We start from the raw sequence: 14,502 nt of genomic DNA, 5'->3' as shown, positions 1-14,502 counted from the left end.
AAAAAAAAAAAAAATTTGAATATACTCAAAGCACATTCTCCAACCACGATGGAATACAAATAGAAATCAATAATTTTTGAACTGTAACTCCACTATTTACTTCCTACATGATGTAAAATACACAAACTCTAATGACAAATCAGTGGTTTTAAACTCATTGTAAAATATGTAATTATAGACAACTATATAAAGGTGGGGGAATGGAGGAGTATAGGAACGTAGTTTATGTGTCCTATTGAAATGAAGGTGGTATCAAAGAAAAACAAGACTGTTATGGATTTAAGAGGTTAATTTTAAGCCCCACAGTAAACACAAAGAAATTATCAGAGAATATAACCATAGAGATGAAAAGTAGAGTACGGGTTAAGAGAAATGAGGGAAGGGGTAATGGGGAATTAAGAAATGAGCATAGGGTTTCTGTTTGGGGTGAAGGGAAATTTCTAGTAATGGATGGTGGGAAAGAGCATTACAACATTCTAAATGTGATTAATCCCACTAATGGAAGGCTAGGGAGGGGGTGGAATGGGAAGATTTAGGCTGTATATATGTTTCCACAATTGAAAAAAGGAAAAAAAAAAGACAGTCTAAATAGATGACAATTGAATGCCAAGGATGAGCCTGGATGGGATTGGAGGATGGAGGACAGGAGGCTCAAAGGGACACAGCTGAGACATAAGGAAAAGGAAATATAGAACGTAAGCTTTGTATCGTTGTTGAATCTCTTGTACTTCTTAGCTGTGCTTAATGGGATTGCATAAACGAAAGTTCTTATTCATGGGAAGTGTATATGTGAATTATAGTGTTTGTTCAAGGGTGTGTGCAGCTAGGTCTCATATGTTCAGAAGACAGAGCAATAGATGATGGATGATAGATAGGGAGGGAAAGAAATAGCGATGTGACAGCATGTTAAAGTTGGTGGATTGAGCTATCGGGGGAGGGGGTCAGGGTATGATGGAATTCTGTGTATGGGGTTAGTATTGTTTTTGCAACTGTTCCTATAACTTTGAATTTATTTCAAAATAAAAAAAATAAAAAACAAAAAAAACCTTACAGCTATATTCCAATTTTTTTCATATATTCCAATAATGTCCCTTTCAACCTTGTCTTCTGCCTTATTAGATTCCATCCAGGATCATGTACTGCATTCAATTCTCATAGTCTCTTTAGCTGCTCTTTCATTTTTCTTTAAATTGTGGAAACATATGCAACATAAACCTTCCCATCTCAACCTTTCCCAAGCATACCACTGAAAGGGATTAATCACATTCACAATATCGTGGTACCCTCACCACCTTCCACTACTAAAACTTTCCCATCTCCCCGAACAAAAGACCTACATCCTATATGTATTAACTCCCCATTCTGTCTCCCTCTGCCCCTGGCAACTTGTACTCTAATTTCCATCTCTATGAGCTTGCATGTTCTCTGGTATTTTCTTTATAGGTACCATGGGGCTTAAATTTAGCATCCTAAATCTATAACAATGTCATTTGCTTTGACACCAACACAACTTCACTAATATACACAAACTATGTTCCTATATGCCTTCATTCTCCCACCTTTATGTAATTCTTGTCACAAATTACATGTTTATACATTATGAGTCTAAAGCCACTGATTTATCATTACATTTTATGTATTTGCCTCTTAGATCCCATAGGAAGTAAAAATTTAAAAGTGGAGTTAAAAACCAAAAATACAATAGTACTGGGGTTTATATTTACCCAGATCATTACTCTTCACCAGAGAACTGTATTCATATGTCTGCAATCTATTGTCTGTTGTCCTTTCCTTTCAACCTGCAGAACTCTCTTTAGCATCTCTTGTAAGGGTGGTCTGGTAGTGACAAAATCCCTCAATTTTTTTTTTTTTTTTTTTAAATCTGGGAATGTCTTAATCTCTTCCTCAATTTTGAAAGACAGTTCTGTTGGATATAGAATTCTTGGTTGGCAATTTTTTACTTTCAGCACTTTAAGTATTTCATCCCACTATCTTATTGCTTTCATGGTTTCCAATAAGAAATTGGCATTTATCTTATTGAGGAGGCTCCCTTGTACGTGACACGTTGCTTCAGCAGCTTTCAGAATTCTCTTTTTATCTTTGGCATCCAACAGTTTGTTTAGAATATGCCACAGAGTGGTCTACTTAGGTTTATCCTGTTTGGAGTTCATTGCACATCTTGGATGTGTATATTCTTGACTTTCATTAAATTTGGGAAGTTTACAGTCTATTTCTTTGAATATTCTCTCTGCCCCTTTCTCTTTTTCTTCCTTCTTCCGGGACTCCCACTGTGTGTATACTGGTATGCCTGATTTCATCCCACAGGTTCCTCAGGCTCTGTTTACTTTTTTTCATTCTACTACTCAGACTGGATCATTTCAATTGTCTTATATTCAAGTTCTCTGGTTCTTTCTTCCGCTAGTTCCAACCTGCTATCCTCCATGAGCTTTTAATCCCTTTTAGTGTGTCCTTTAGCTGATTGGTTCCTTTTCATAATTTCCATCTGTTTATTGATATTTCTTTCTGTTCATCTGTTGTTTTCCTGATATCCTTTAGTTCATTGTCCATGTTTTCCTTTAGCTCTTTGAGCATATTTAGGATCATTTCTTTAAAAGTCTTTGTCTGGTATGTCCAGGTCTAGTCATCCTCATTGAAGTTTTTAATGCTTTAATCTTCTCCTTTGTCTGGGCCATTGCTTCCTGTTTCTTTGTATGTTTTGTAATCTTTTGTTGAAACCTGGGCATTTTGATATTTCAATGTATTATCAAATGTAATTTAGACTCCGAGGTGTCTATCCAGCTGGTATTATGACAGAGCTTTCCTTGAATGCCAGGAGCTAACAATAACAAAAAACCCAAACCAAAACAAACAAAAAAACACCTTTTCCAGTCCCCACAGATTGACTTGTGTGAGTGCTCTCCTTCAAAGCTTATCCATACAATGAGTTTAGAGAATGGCTCCAGGCCAAATTACAGGGTCTCCGTGATCTTTTCTGCAATGTTTCTTATTTTGGGCATGCGCATGTAGTCCTAGGAATCCTCCTCTTGTTAACACAGTTTCCTCAAGGTCCCAAGAACTACACTCTGTGTCCTATAGCTAGCAATCCCTTGTCCCACACAGCATGACATGACCACTCGCCAGTGTTGAGCTACCTTCTAAATATAGGGCAAGTTCTGGGACAGCAAGTCCCTCAGGCCACTACCAGAAAAACTGGGCCAGATATGCATGTTCCCAATATGTGCATGAGCATTACTCTGCCCCCTCCAGAACCAGTACCAGGGATGATCCATACTAGGTATGGGCTGGCTCCATGCCAAGCCAGTGAGTAAAGGGTGGGCAGCCAAGGCACCACAAAATCCTACTGCTTTTAAATAGCCTTTTCCTTGATTTGGCACTCACGCCATTACTGCAGTCCTTTATTTCCTGAAGCTTTGAGCAAGAGGTTTCTACCAGTTCTTGATGGTTGTTCAAAGCTTCCGTGAGGGGACAAAGCCCTGACGGGTCTCTACCAACTTGATTGGGTCAGGCTGTTTCATTTACCTTTGCCCATATTTTATAAATATGACATAACTGTGGACAATAATGAAAAGAAGAGGTTTCAAAGTTTATAAAATTGAGACAAAGGATGGACTCATTAGGTGTTTAAGCAATAAAGTTTTAGCCTTACTGGATTTAAGGTGATTGAGTGAATATTCAATTAAAAAAGAAGAAAACACATTTCAAAGGTAAAAAATACACTGTTGAAGATGTGTCTAAAAGACACAGAGATTTAATAATGTAAGGGAAACCCCCCCATAAGATGCAAGCCTATTTTCAAGTTTCTCACATTTAACTTTTATATATATTTTCTGGGCAGTGTATATCAAAGCAGAGGACACCTCTATTAGAAACCAATACCATCTTCATTTTTAAAAGTGGAATACCAAAGAGAAAGACCCATTAAAATCAGAAATAAGCCCTAAATATCAGCTATTGTTCAACACTGTTCTCTGATTTCAAGCAATACAATAAGAAAAGAAAAAAGATATAATTAAAATACTGAAAAAAATGACTTTATATTTGGGTCACTATAAGCCCTGAAAATCAAGAGACTAAACTGAAAAGTATTAGAACTAAGTCATATAATTTATCTAACAATACATAAAAAGGGTTCAGTTAGGTAGTCAGATGGTTATATATAAATGAATAATTTCCTTTATATGTGCCACTACCAGTATAAAATATAGTATTAATGAGGGGAAATCTCATTCAAAATAAGTATCGATAGCATGTGCCTCTGTTTACATTATCAGTAATCCCCACAATCATACTCATATCATGATAATAGGTACTCGAATCATCACTTTACAGACAGAGAAACTGAGGCATGGTGGAATAAGAAACTTGCTCAAGATCACAGAGCCAGTTAAGTGGCAAAATAGGATCTCAAACTCAGTTTCTCTGACTTCGGTGCAACTTTTCTAGAGGGCAATTTTGCATGATCACCTCTAAGAATTTGTTAAGAAAATATCCACCAATGTGTACAAAGATCTAATATACACAGGCATTTATCACACTGTTGTTTATAACAATAAACAGCTGAACACAATCTAACATTCAACAATAGGAACTTGATTAAATTACATCACTTTAACATGTTGAATGTCATTCAGCCAATAAAAATAACTTTTTAAAAGGATATTTAATTGTGTAGGGAAAACTTTTGATATATTAAATGAAAAAGCAAGAAACAAATTACATATGCATACATATTTTTAAAGGATGTGTTTATACTGATTAAAAGATTATAAAAAATGAAAACATTGACACTAAAATTTTAAGTTTTCTCTAGTTGGGGATTCTAGATGATTTTCACTATCATTTTATGTTTTTTGCATGTTATAAATCTGATACAATATGTTAAAATGTTAAACTCTTAACATTTAATTTTAAAAGGTAAAATGAACTAGCTAAAGTAACACAATGCAGTTTAGAAAACATTTTCCCCATTGGAAACTATTTTTTTTCCTGTGCATGACATTGCTAATTTTAATTTAACACTTTATGTTCATGATTTTTAAGGCCACTTATGGCATTTTTCCATCTTAGCAAAAACAGAAATAAGCTTCTCTACCTAAAATAGGCACACTTATTGCATATTTTCAGACTGTTAGATCTGTGCTAGTCATTTAAAATTACAGCATAAGTCCAGAAAGTATCTAGTTCATAAGATCACCAACTCAGTGGGGCTATCATAGAAAATGATGACATACAGATTTAAAAAATGTGTAAGTCAACAATGAGGAGGCAGCCACAATTATATGGGAAACTCTACCCCTGTAAGTGTACAACATAATAAAAATAAATTACAAAGTAAAAGCCAAGAAAAGATTTGAAATAGATAAAGCCACGGAAAAAGGATAAAATTAAGCCCACATAATTTTGAATAGGAAATGAGTACAGATGACTAAGAACAAAGAACAAAAACTAATTTTAGTTTCATCCTAAAAGACATGAATAAATTTGAAAGCCCTTTGGAAAAAAACCTAACATATAAACTGACATATAAAAAGCAAAAAAAGTAAACTTGATTTCATGGAAAATTTTTATCTGGCAAGCTCAATTACTCAGCACACAATTAAGAGCTGTGACTAAGTAGACAGAAAAACAAAACAAATGAAATCTCTGCCCCAACAAATCAGTGGATACTGCTCAATTATTTTATAATAATAAATAAACTTCTCTTGAGTGTGTCAGGCACTTTTACTGACATTATCTTGAATCTCTAAAACAATTCTGTAAAGTAGATTGCTCTTGATGGATGAGAAATCAAAGAAATATTGAGTCTTGCCTAGGGCCACAGCCAGTAAGTGGCAGAGCTGGAACTGAAATCCAGGTCTAGACGATTTTGGAGGCCCCATCTATTCTCTCCACACCTGGCAAACTTTCAGTTCTTCAACTTAAGACTATCTGAGCATCCAGTAGGCCTTTAGTCACTCCCTAAATACGTTTACTTTAGATGACAGCTTGATGTCATCAAGTTTCACAGCTCATAGTCGATATTTGCCACAAATAACGTCAGCAAAATAGCATATATGAAGGAGACAAGACAGAAAACCCATAAATCACTGACTCCTGATGCCCCCTCCTCAGTAAAAATAAATAATGCAAAAAAGTACAGCAAGTATCACTATTTAGTTTGGGATAAATCTAACATCTCAATATCCTCAGCCAAGTTACTTAACATCTCTTGGCATCAATTCCATTACTTGAAGGACAGGCAAAACAACAGTAATTACCTTACGGAGTAGTAAAAGTCCATTAGATAATGCAAGTAAAGTGTTTAGTACTGTGCCTGGCATAGAGTTAGTGCCCAATGAATGTTGGCTATTACTACCTTTCAAAAAGAGTAAAATTAAATGTCACATATTATTTAAAAGTATAAAAATATAACACATTTGTATAAATTCTTCCATTAAAAATGGTTAAAATTAAAATGCCTTGCTCTTTAAAGGCTTACTCTGGAAAATTCACATGTATTCTTAAGAATCCAAGAACAAATTCTGTAAATCATGACTACAGAAATAAAAAAGTCTGGAGAATACAGATTAAAATATCCACAGAAGTTATTTCTGAGTAAGGAAATTTTAAGTGACTAATTTTCTCTATATTTTGCTTTTTCTTAACAAACTTGTACTATTTTAATAACTTAAAATATAATTAGAAAAATCGGCATTAAGAATTAGATACCAATGCTCATCTATCAAACTGTCAAAGATTGTAAAAGTTAATACCTAGTGCATTCAAACATTCAATGAAACCAGTTCTCTCGCTCTTTGCTAATGGGTATACACATCAACTCAGCTTTTTGTCCATCAAAACCGTTAAAGCATTCTCTTTGATCATTACTTCTAAGAATCTACCCTAAAAGCAAAGATGTAGAAAAACATTACTAGGATATTCAACTGAAGCATCATGGTATCAAAACACTAGGAAAAAACACAAATGTCTAACTGAAAAAGGAGAATGAGTAAATAAAATGACATTCTTAGGAAGAAAATGTTTGAAATATTTCTAATGTCATGAGAAAATGCTTAGTGGATGTTCAATGGTGGCAGGAAGGCGGGTTACAAAGCTCTATAAACAGTATGATTCCAATTACATAAGAAAAAGATAAATCTTTTAGAACTAAAACCCCCAAGAAAGATGATTCACAATAATAGACAAATCTATTAACATGTATTAGGTTACAGAGACTTAAATATGGTTAGAAAAAAGGTTAAGAACAAGGACTCTAGCCTAAGTTTGAACCCTGGTCCTGCAATAACCTCGAGCAAGTTATTTAACCACACTGTGGTTCAGTTTCCTCATCTGGAAAAAGAGGTATCAAAATACTTCTTCATAGGGGTGCGGTAAGGAATAAACACATTAAAATATGTAAAGCACTTAGAGCAATGCTTGACACAATAAATGTTGCTTCCTGTTATCAATCCTAAACCACAATGGACTGAACCAGGTGATACCTAAGCTGACATCTGAATAATGAGGTGTGAGCCAGGCAAAAGGTGAGGAGTGGGATAGGAAGAAAAGATCCAGGCATGTAGGAAGATCTTAGGATTTTCTACTTATTTCCCATTCATAATTTAGGGATTTGATAGTTATCTTAAAGGCAGAATGCTTTAAATGTTCAGACATCTGCTATAGACTTTGCTTTAGGCTACTTCACTGGGCATAAGAATTACTGTCAGTATTACAACATAAAGCCATGTATACTACTATTCTTTATGGGAGATTACTCTCTATTTTCACTTTAAGAGAGTAACAGTCCATTGTCAATGCACAGAAAAGTTAAATAGTGAGAAATTCACCACAATGCTGAATTAGTTATCTCTGGATTATAGGAATATAGTTTATTTTTAGAAATCTTTGTATTTTTCCATATTTTCTAAATTTTCCACCATAAGCACATTCCATTTCTGTAATCAGAAATAAGAGTTGTAAAAATCAATAAAAAAAACCATTGAGATTTTCAACAAAAAAGTGCTCCTTTTTATGGACTACACTGCTGTTAAAACATTTGCCATGCTGGAATGAAATCGTGTACGGATTTGTCTTCTTACTAGACCCAAGGAACCTGATTAAAAAAACACAGTCCTTGCCTTCAACCTATCCAGCCACCCAGGATTTCTGTATTGTCTTGTTACTGGAATACTCTGTAGAGAAAAGCCTAATGTACTCCTCTTATCTTCCACACCCATAAGATTAATTGTAATATATTTCTTAATTTTCAAAGAATATGTGTCAACATATGAACGCACATCATGACACACTTTTTAGAGAACTAACCAAAGACAGAATCATAGGGAAGCAGAACTGCCCAGTAGCTAAGGACACGGGGTTTCGAGTTAGACTGGGTTCAAACTCCCGTCTACAGCTTACCAGCTGTGTGGCTTTGGACACTTACTTAAAACTCCCCGAGTTTCAGTTTTCTCATCTATAGAATGAGAATAAAAGCAATGAATATACTAGAGTGTTGGAGGGTTAAACAAGATAATGACACTTAATGAGCCTAGTATGGTATCTGGCACATCGCTATTCAATACATACTAGGTATCGTTATGTCAGCTATTAAAAAAAAAAAAAAAAAGCAGAGAATTGATATTTCCACCTCATGGATCTAAAAGTTATCTTTAAGCTATCAGATTCGAACAGCTACTATGTGTCAGGCAGCATTTACTTTTCATATGTTGTCTCAGTTAACCTGCACAACCATCCCCTAAAGTTTTTTTTTAATCATATGAATAAACAAGAAATTGGAGATATAGATTTTTTAAAAATTGACAGAAAAAAAAAACAAAACAATTGTTCACCATTTGCCTAAGCTGTTCATTGTGAAAGAGCAGTAATGATTATAACATTTTTTGGTGAATCTTGGCCTGAGATTTTTTTTGGTACAGGTTCATGAAGCATATTGGCTCTTAAAGCACAAGAAGCTTTTTTAAGAACATATTTGGTAGATTTAAGATCAAACTCCAGAATCTCAATATTTTAAATTTACATTTGGAATCCTAATTTAATATTTTTTATTATTCACTGACCAGCTTATTTATTTAATACTTCTCAGTAAACACTATACCCAAGACTATCCTTGCCACCTTAATCATCCACTACTGTCATCTGCCATATGCCCCAGGCACACTGGACCACTCACTCCCTGCTTTCCTGCCATGGTTCCTTGACTCACAGTACCCTTTTGGAAATCATTCCCACCCAGCTCCACCTGCTTAAATCCTATTTAAGAGTCTGGTCTGCAGCATTCCCCATTACCTGAATTTCTCACATCTTCCCTCATGGCACTTAGCACATTTCACCTGTTCTGCTTATAATCTCTCTCTTCTTACAGGTCAGGAGTCCTCGATTAATACTGAATAATCATTTGCTAAAAGAATGGAAGTATACTCGTCTCAAATGACCAATAACTACAGAGTAGGTTACAATCCTACATTCTGCATTTAAAGGATAAAAAAAAATCCCTAGTTAATGTCTTATGTTTCTCTTTCTTTAAAAACTGCTAAGTATCGAATCAGAATGGAAATTCTTCTAAATTCATGTGCAAAAACAATGAAGAGCACTCAGAAGGTATAAAATGATGGTAACACCTACATCTGCTCTAGTAATTAAAATTAATGTAGAAACCATTGTGGTCTGCTAGTATGAAGTCAAGATAACCCAGTTTAGAATTAGAAAAGTACTTTAAAAATCTAATTTCTATTAACAATTTGCAGTCCAATTTGGCAGACAGGACCCATGAAAAGTTAGCTCCAGAAAATCAGTTATACAAATTAGGATATTCTTATTAGTCTAGCAATCTAAAAAAAAAATTCGTAAAAAGATGTGACTAATAAAAACTCCCATCAGCATACAAACATTCCAAGTTTCTGTTTCCTAGACTTCAATATTTTCCATTATAACTAAAATAGTTTCATTAATTAGTTTCATTATTAAAACCCAGATTAAAAAATACTGGACTCTTTTTTGTTGTGGTTTTGTTTAAAAGTTCATTTATTTTGGCTACAATGTTTAATTACTTTTGTGATGACCAGATGCTAAAAGTTCTTCGGATACTCCAGACAGAACTGCAACTTTGAAAGTAAAACTCATTCTTAAACTTAATACAAATACTCAATAAAACACTTTTAATTATGGAGCCATAGTCAATAACGAGACCATTTTAATTATTATTATGGTATCTTCAAGTAGACAGATTTTTGGAAAATCCAAAAAATGTGTTTGAGGCATATCCCGTTTTCTATGTATAATAGGACATTGGGGAAAAAAAGCTAAATGAGGAAATAATTCAAGAATTGAAGAACTTCCACAAATTTCTAAATATACAGTACTTAGCCTCAAGTTCTTATCTCTGCATCTATTCTAAGTTTAAAAAAACATCTGAATCAAAATGCGCCTGAGGGGCTGGGGATACTCCAAAAGTCTTGCAACCAATCGAAAACTTCCTCTAAATCTAGATTACAATTTCATCTCTTTATCACAAAACACATAGCACAAACCAAGACTATTAACAGATGTCCAAATAGAAAGAAATCCATTTAAAGTTGTCAGTACTTGGAAGCTAAGGTTGTTTTTAAAGACTTTGAGTGACGGTTGAGAAGGAAGAAAAGCGGGATTCATTTCTCCAAGTTGCATTTCTAACACCTCTTTGTAGGGAAGTTAAAAATGTGAACTAGCCGAGCTAAAATGAATGCAGCGTATAAAAAGGAATTCGGCTGGAGACTGCGGGGTGGAGGTTTTTCGTTAGAAATGGCCTGCAGAGTGGCGGCGGTTTGGATGGAGGGACGGATAGTAAGAGCTAATGGCTGTGGCTAGATCCGAGATGCCGGATGACGCCTCACCCCACGAGCGCGCCAGGGTCTGAGACGCAGGAGCGGGGCTGTGGGTCCGTTTCCATCTGGGGCGTCCGAGCCCGCCTCCATGTCCGGGTGGGCGGGAGTAGACGGCTGCCTTAGGCCGCGAGGCCGGCCAGACCCGCCTCGCGGTCCCCGAAATCCCGGCGGGGCTAGAGCTGCCGGCGGGGAAGATGCACCGGGCTTTCTGCTCGGCCCACCCGGGCTGCGGGTCCCGCCTCGGGAGCTCAGCGACTCGACCTCTGGGAGCCGGACCCGCCTGGGCCTGGAAATCACCCGGCGCAGCCGTCCCACTCGGCCCCTCCGCCCAGTGTTCGGGAGCGGCCTCTCGGCCCCACGGACCTCCCCTTGCCCGGCTCCCTCAGGGCCATTCCCGCCGCCGTCGGCGCCCCTCGCCCCTTTCCCTTGGAACAAACCTGGGAGCCGCGACCCGGCATGGCGACCCCGCGAGCAAGCGCCGAGCCGGCAGCAGGGCCCGCGGCAACAGCGCCCCCTCGGCCCTCCCCGCGGTGAGCCCCAGCCCGCGACCGTCCGCGCGCCCCCTCCCCGGCTTGCACTACTCGCACCCCACGCGCACGCAGCGTGGAGCTGTTGTTCAACCTACCTGCAGCCCCTTCTCAGCAGCCATAACAACATGCCCTGGAAGCTCGGGCAGCCCGGGGGCCCTTCAGCGGGCGGCCGCCGCCTCTCGCCTCAGCACTGGGCCGTCGCGACCGCCGCTAAGGCGCGGGGCAAGCGGGAGGCTCCCCCATGCCGCCCGCCCGCCGGGCCACACGCGGGGGCCCCGGCTCGGGCGCGCCCGGGCCCTCGGCTCGGCCCGCAGCCCGCGCCGCTCCTCCGCCGGCGAGAGGGAGCCCGGCTCTCCCGGCTGCAGCCTCGCTCCTCGCCCGCCCGCAGCCGCCACCGCACCGCGCCGCTTCCTCCTCCCCTTCCCTCTTTTCCTTTTCCTCCTTCGCCTCCTCGGGAGCCGAGGTTGGCAAACTAGCACCTGCTGCTGGAGATCACCGAGAACTGAAACAGGAAACCCCGAGGAGAGGGGAAAACCCAGGAAGGCGTGGATAGGGGTGAGGGTTGCTGCTGAAACCTGTCGGGCTCGACCCAGCCACTGGGGTTGCCCAGGGTCACGGGCCCGGACCCAACTCAGGGCTCCTGACCTGGTCCCCACTCCCAGCCTTAACCAGAGGGCCGCCTGTCCGGTGGACAACACCTTCTCCACCCAGCAATAACGCGGGCACCCCCTGGGTAATCAAGGATATCGAAAGGCCATCTTTTTAGGGCAAGCTTCCTATGGCAGTTTGCTTATTATCAATATTCCGTAATGGGGAAAAACCACACCCGGCATTAGCAAAACCAATAGGGGACTCAAACAAATGAGGCTGTTGGGATTTCACCTAGGAAAGGACTTCTTTCATCAAGGAAACCGGCCTTGTTGGAAATGGCAATCAATTCAAAGCTGAGGTTAAGCCCAGGTTAAATCCAGATCTCTTTCAGAAGTTTAGGAGGGAACAGCCCTCTGCAATGTGGTGAAGCTCATGAGTTGCAACTGTGAAAAACACTGAGAACAAAGAGCCTTTCTATGTCTGCAAATGGTACAACATCCAGCACAATCTAAGTCAACATTTGAGAAATGTTCAAATCATCTTATTCACCTGCCTGCGGAACTGCCGCCAGGTGCCTGACTTCTAGCCTTGGGCGGGATGCCTTTGGAGTGAGAGGGAAGGGAATGTGTGGGAAATCTGTGAAGGGTTTTTAACAGAAGAGGTGGAGAATGGCCCGTTTTAGGAAAACCTATATTGTGAAGGTTATTGGATGGTTTGCAAAGGGAAGGGACTGGAGCAGGGAAAAAGATTTGAAGGTCAGTATGGGAGAACTGACACGAAAAACAGAGTAGATATGGAGGAAAGGAAGGGACACGTTAGGGACTTTGTGACTTAAAAATCACCAAGGCTTCGTGAATGACTGGATACACTTCATGGAGATGGACTTAAGAGGAGGAAAAAGTCCAAAGTGATTTAGTGGGTATGAATATGAGACCTGGAGCATTACTGACTGGAAAAAATGTGGACTTTTAGGAGCAGAAGAGCTACTTTTTTGAGCAAATGTTTAGAATAGTCAGGTTTAGATATGTATTTGCTGTATTAGTGGGGAATATACACGGGAATGTTTTATAGTATTATCTAGAAAAGGCAGATAGTTGGGTAAAGGAGGTCCTTATCTGCCATTGAGAGAGTAAGCATGCCAATTTTAAATGGTCACTGTTAAAACAATAGCCAGGCACAGCTCGTTGTGTTAAATAAACCAGAGCTGAAAAAATTTCTAACAAAAATAAAATGCTGCTTATGGCTCTGAGTTAAATGGGCCTTAGGGAATTCTTGTTATTTCTTTACTCCAAATTTTATTTACTTAAAAGGAATAGAAAATATATAGGGAAGAATTTTCATGGGTTCAGAGAATGTTAGAATGATGAAAGGAAACTTAGAAATCATTTACTCTGACCCCATTTTTAATCATTTGGCAAATGGCAAAATTGAGGATCAAATTCTCAAGGTCTGATATTAAAACTTAAAAATAAGGATTAGGCAAATATAGTACTTTTTCTATTACCAATTCTGGATAGCTAATTTGCATTTTTGTTATGAAATCAATTCTGGACCTCAGAATTGTGACTCTGAATTGCACATAAAGAACTTGAGTGGCTGTGGCTCCCTAGTAAGCAAGGGCTTGGCACAGCTTTGCTAGTTAAAAGCAAATGCTTTGGAAAGAACAGGTTGGGGAGAATAGTTGCAAGGGTAGCCTTTGCTTTCTAGATACGGCTCCCAGATAGATTCTACACACAAAGATTCACATTTGGTCCTTAAATGGCAGAGTTTCAGGTCGCCATCATATCCCACTATGGCTGCCTCAGCCTGGAACTTCTGATGGCACCGCAGCCTTATCTAGACCTCCAGGGGCTTCGAAAGTATTGGCCCAGAGATTATTCCCAGCTTCAAAACTAGCACACACTCCCAGCAACTGCTTCTAGTCCTGTCCAGAGATTTCTCCTGGGGTCCCCAGGAGTTTTCTCATTGAGAATGTGTGGACCCAGAGACTACACCTGGGGTTGCAAGAGAGTTATTTCTCCTACTGTCATGTTTCATGCCCCTACCATTTCTGCCCAAACACTTACCTTATTTGAAACACTATCAATGGTCCCCTCGATGCACTTTCATCTCCAGCTCTTTGACCAGCATTTAATTTCCTCTTGTTGAAGAGCTTCATATGCATAGCCAATGACTATTATGATTTTTCATCCACAGTTTCTTTCATGTCTTTTAGAAACTTTCTAGTTAACTCCAAAAACCTATGAAAGGTAAAACTTCACCTAGCACCATTACCCTAAACCACCATTTACTAAGTACATGATATGTACAAAGCAGGAACAGCAGGATAAAACAGATGCTTGCCCATGAGCTTCAGTGACTAGTCAGAATTGCTTTTTAATACTGAGTTCTTCTTAGGGAAAGGAAACTAGAGGACATGAGATAGGTACTGTTCACCAATCCCTGGGCTTCTTTCTGTTCTTGGTTTACCACAAGATTCCAAACCACCATCATATCATAGT

At 38.9% G+C, this 14,502-nt stretch overlaps 1 protein-coding gene across 3 annotated transcripts in view; it reads right to left on the bottom strand.

Annotated features, from left to right (window-relative positions):
• The window catches only part of ZC3H12C (zinc finger CCCH-type containing 12C), an 82,863-nt gene extending 68,780 nt beyond the window's left edge, over window positions 1-14,083 (bottom strand). Inside the window, exon 1 of one of the 3 annotated variants that reach the window (XM_037841372.1) lies at window positions 14,068-14,083. Coding sequence is in view for 1 of the 3 variants with exons in the window: in XM_037841370.1 (XP_037697298.1) it covers window positions 11,506-11,529 (24 nt within the window). In the remaining 2 variants the exon portion in view is untranslated. Of the gene's footprint in view, window positions 1-11,317; window positions 11,331-11,505; window positions 12,069-14,067 lie in introns of those variants that run through there. The other 2 variants (XM_037841370.1, XM_037841373.1) reach the window with 2 other exon arrangements.
• Between the last annotated feature and the right edge of the window lie 419 nt (window positions 14,084-14,502).

The sequence above is a fragment of the Choloepus didactylus genome, chromosome 6, assembly GCF_015220235.1.
Source record: "Choloepus didactylus isolate mChoDid1 chromosome 6, mChoDid1.pri, whole genome shotgun sequence".
NCBI lineage: Eukaryota > Metazoa > Chordata > Mammalia > Pilosa > Megalonychidae > Choloepus > Choloepus didactylus.
The sequence above is the reverse complement of the archived record's forward strand: the minus strand, read 5'-3'. Positions and strand labels throughout refer to the sequence as shown.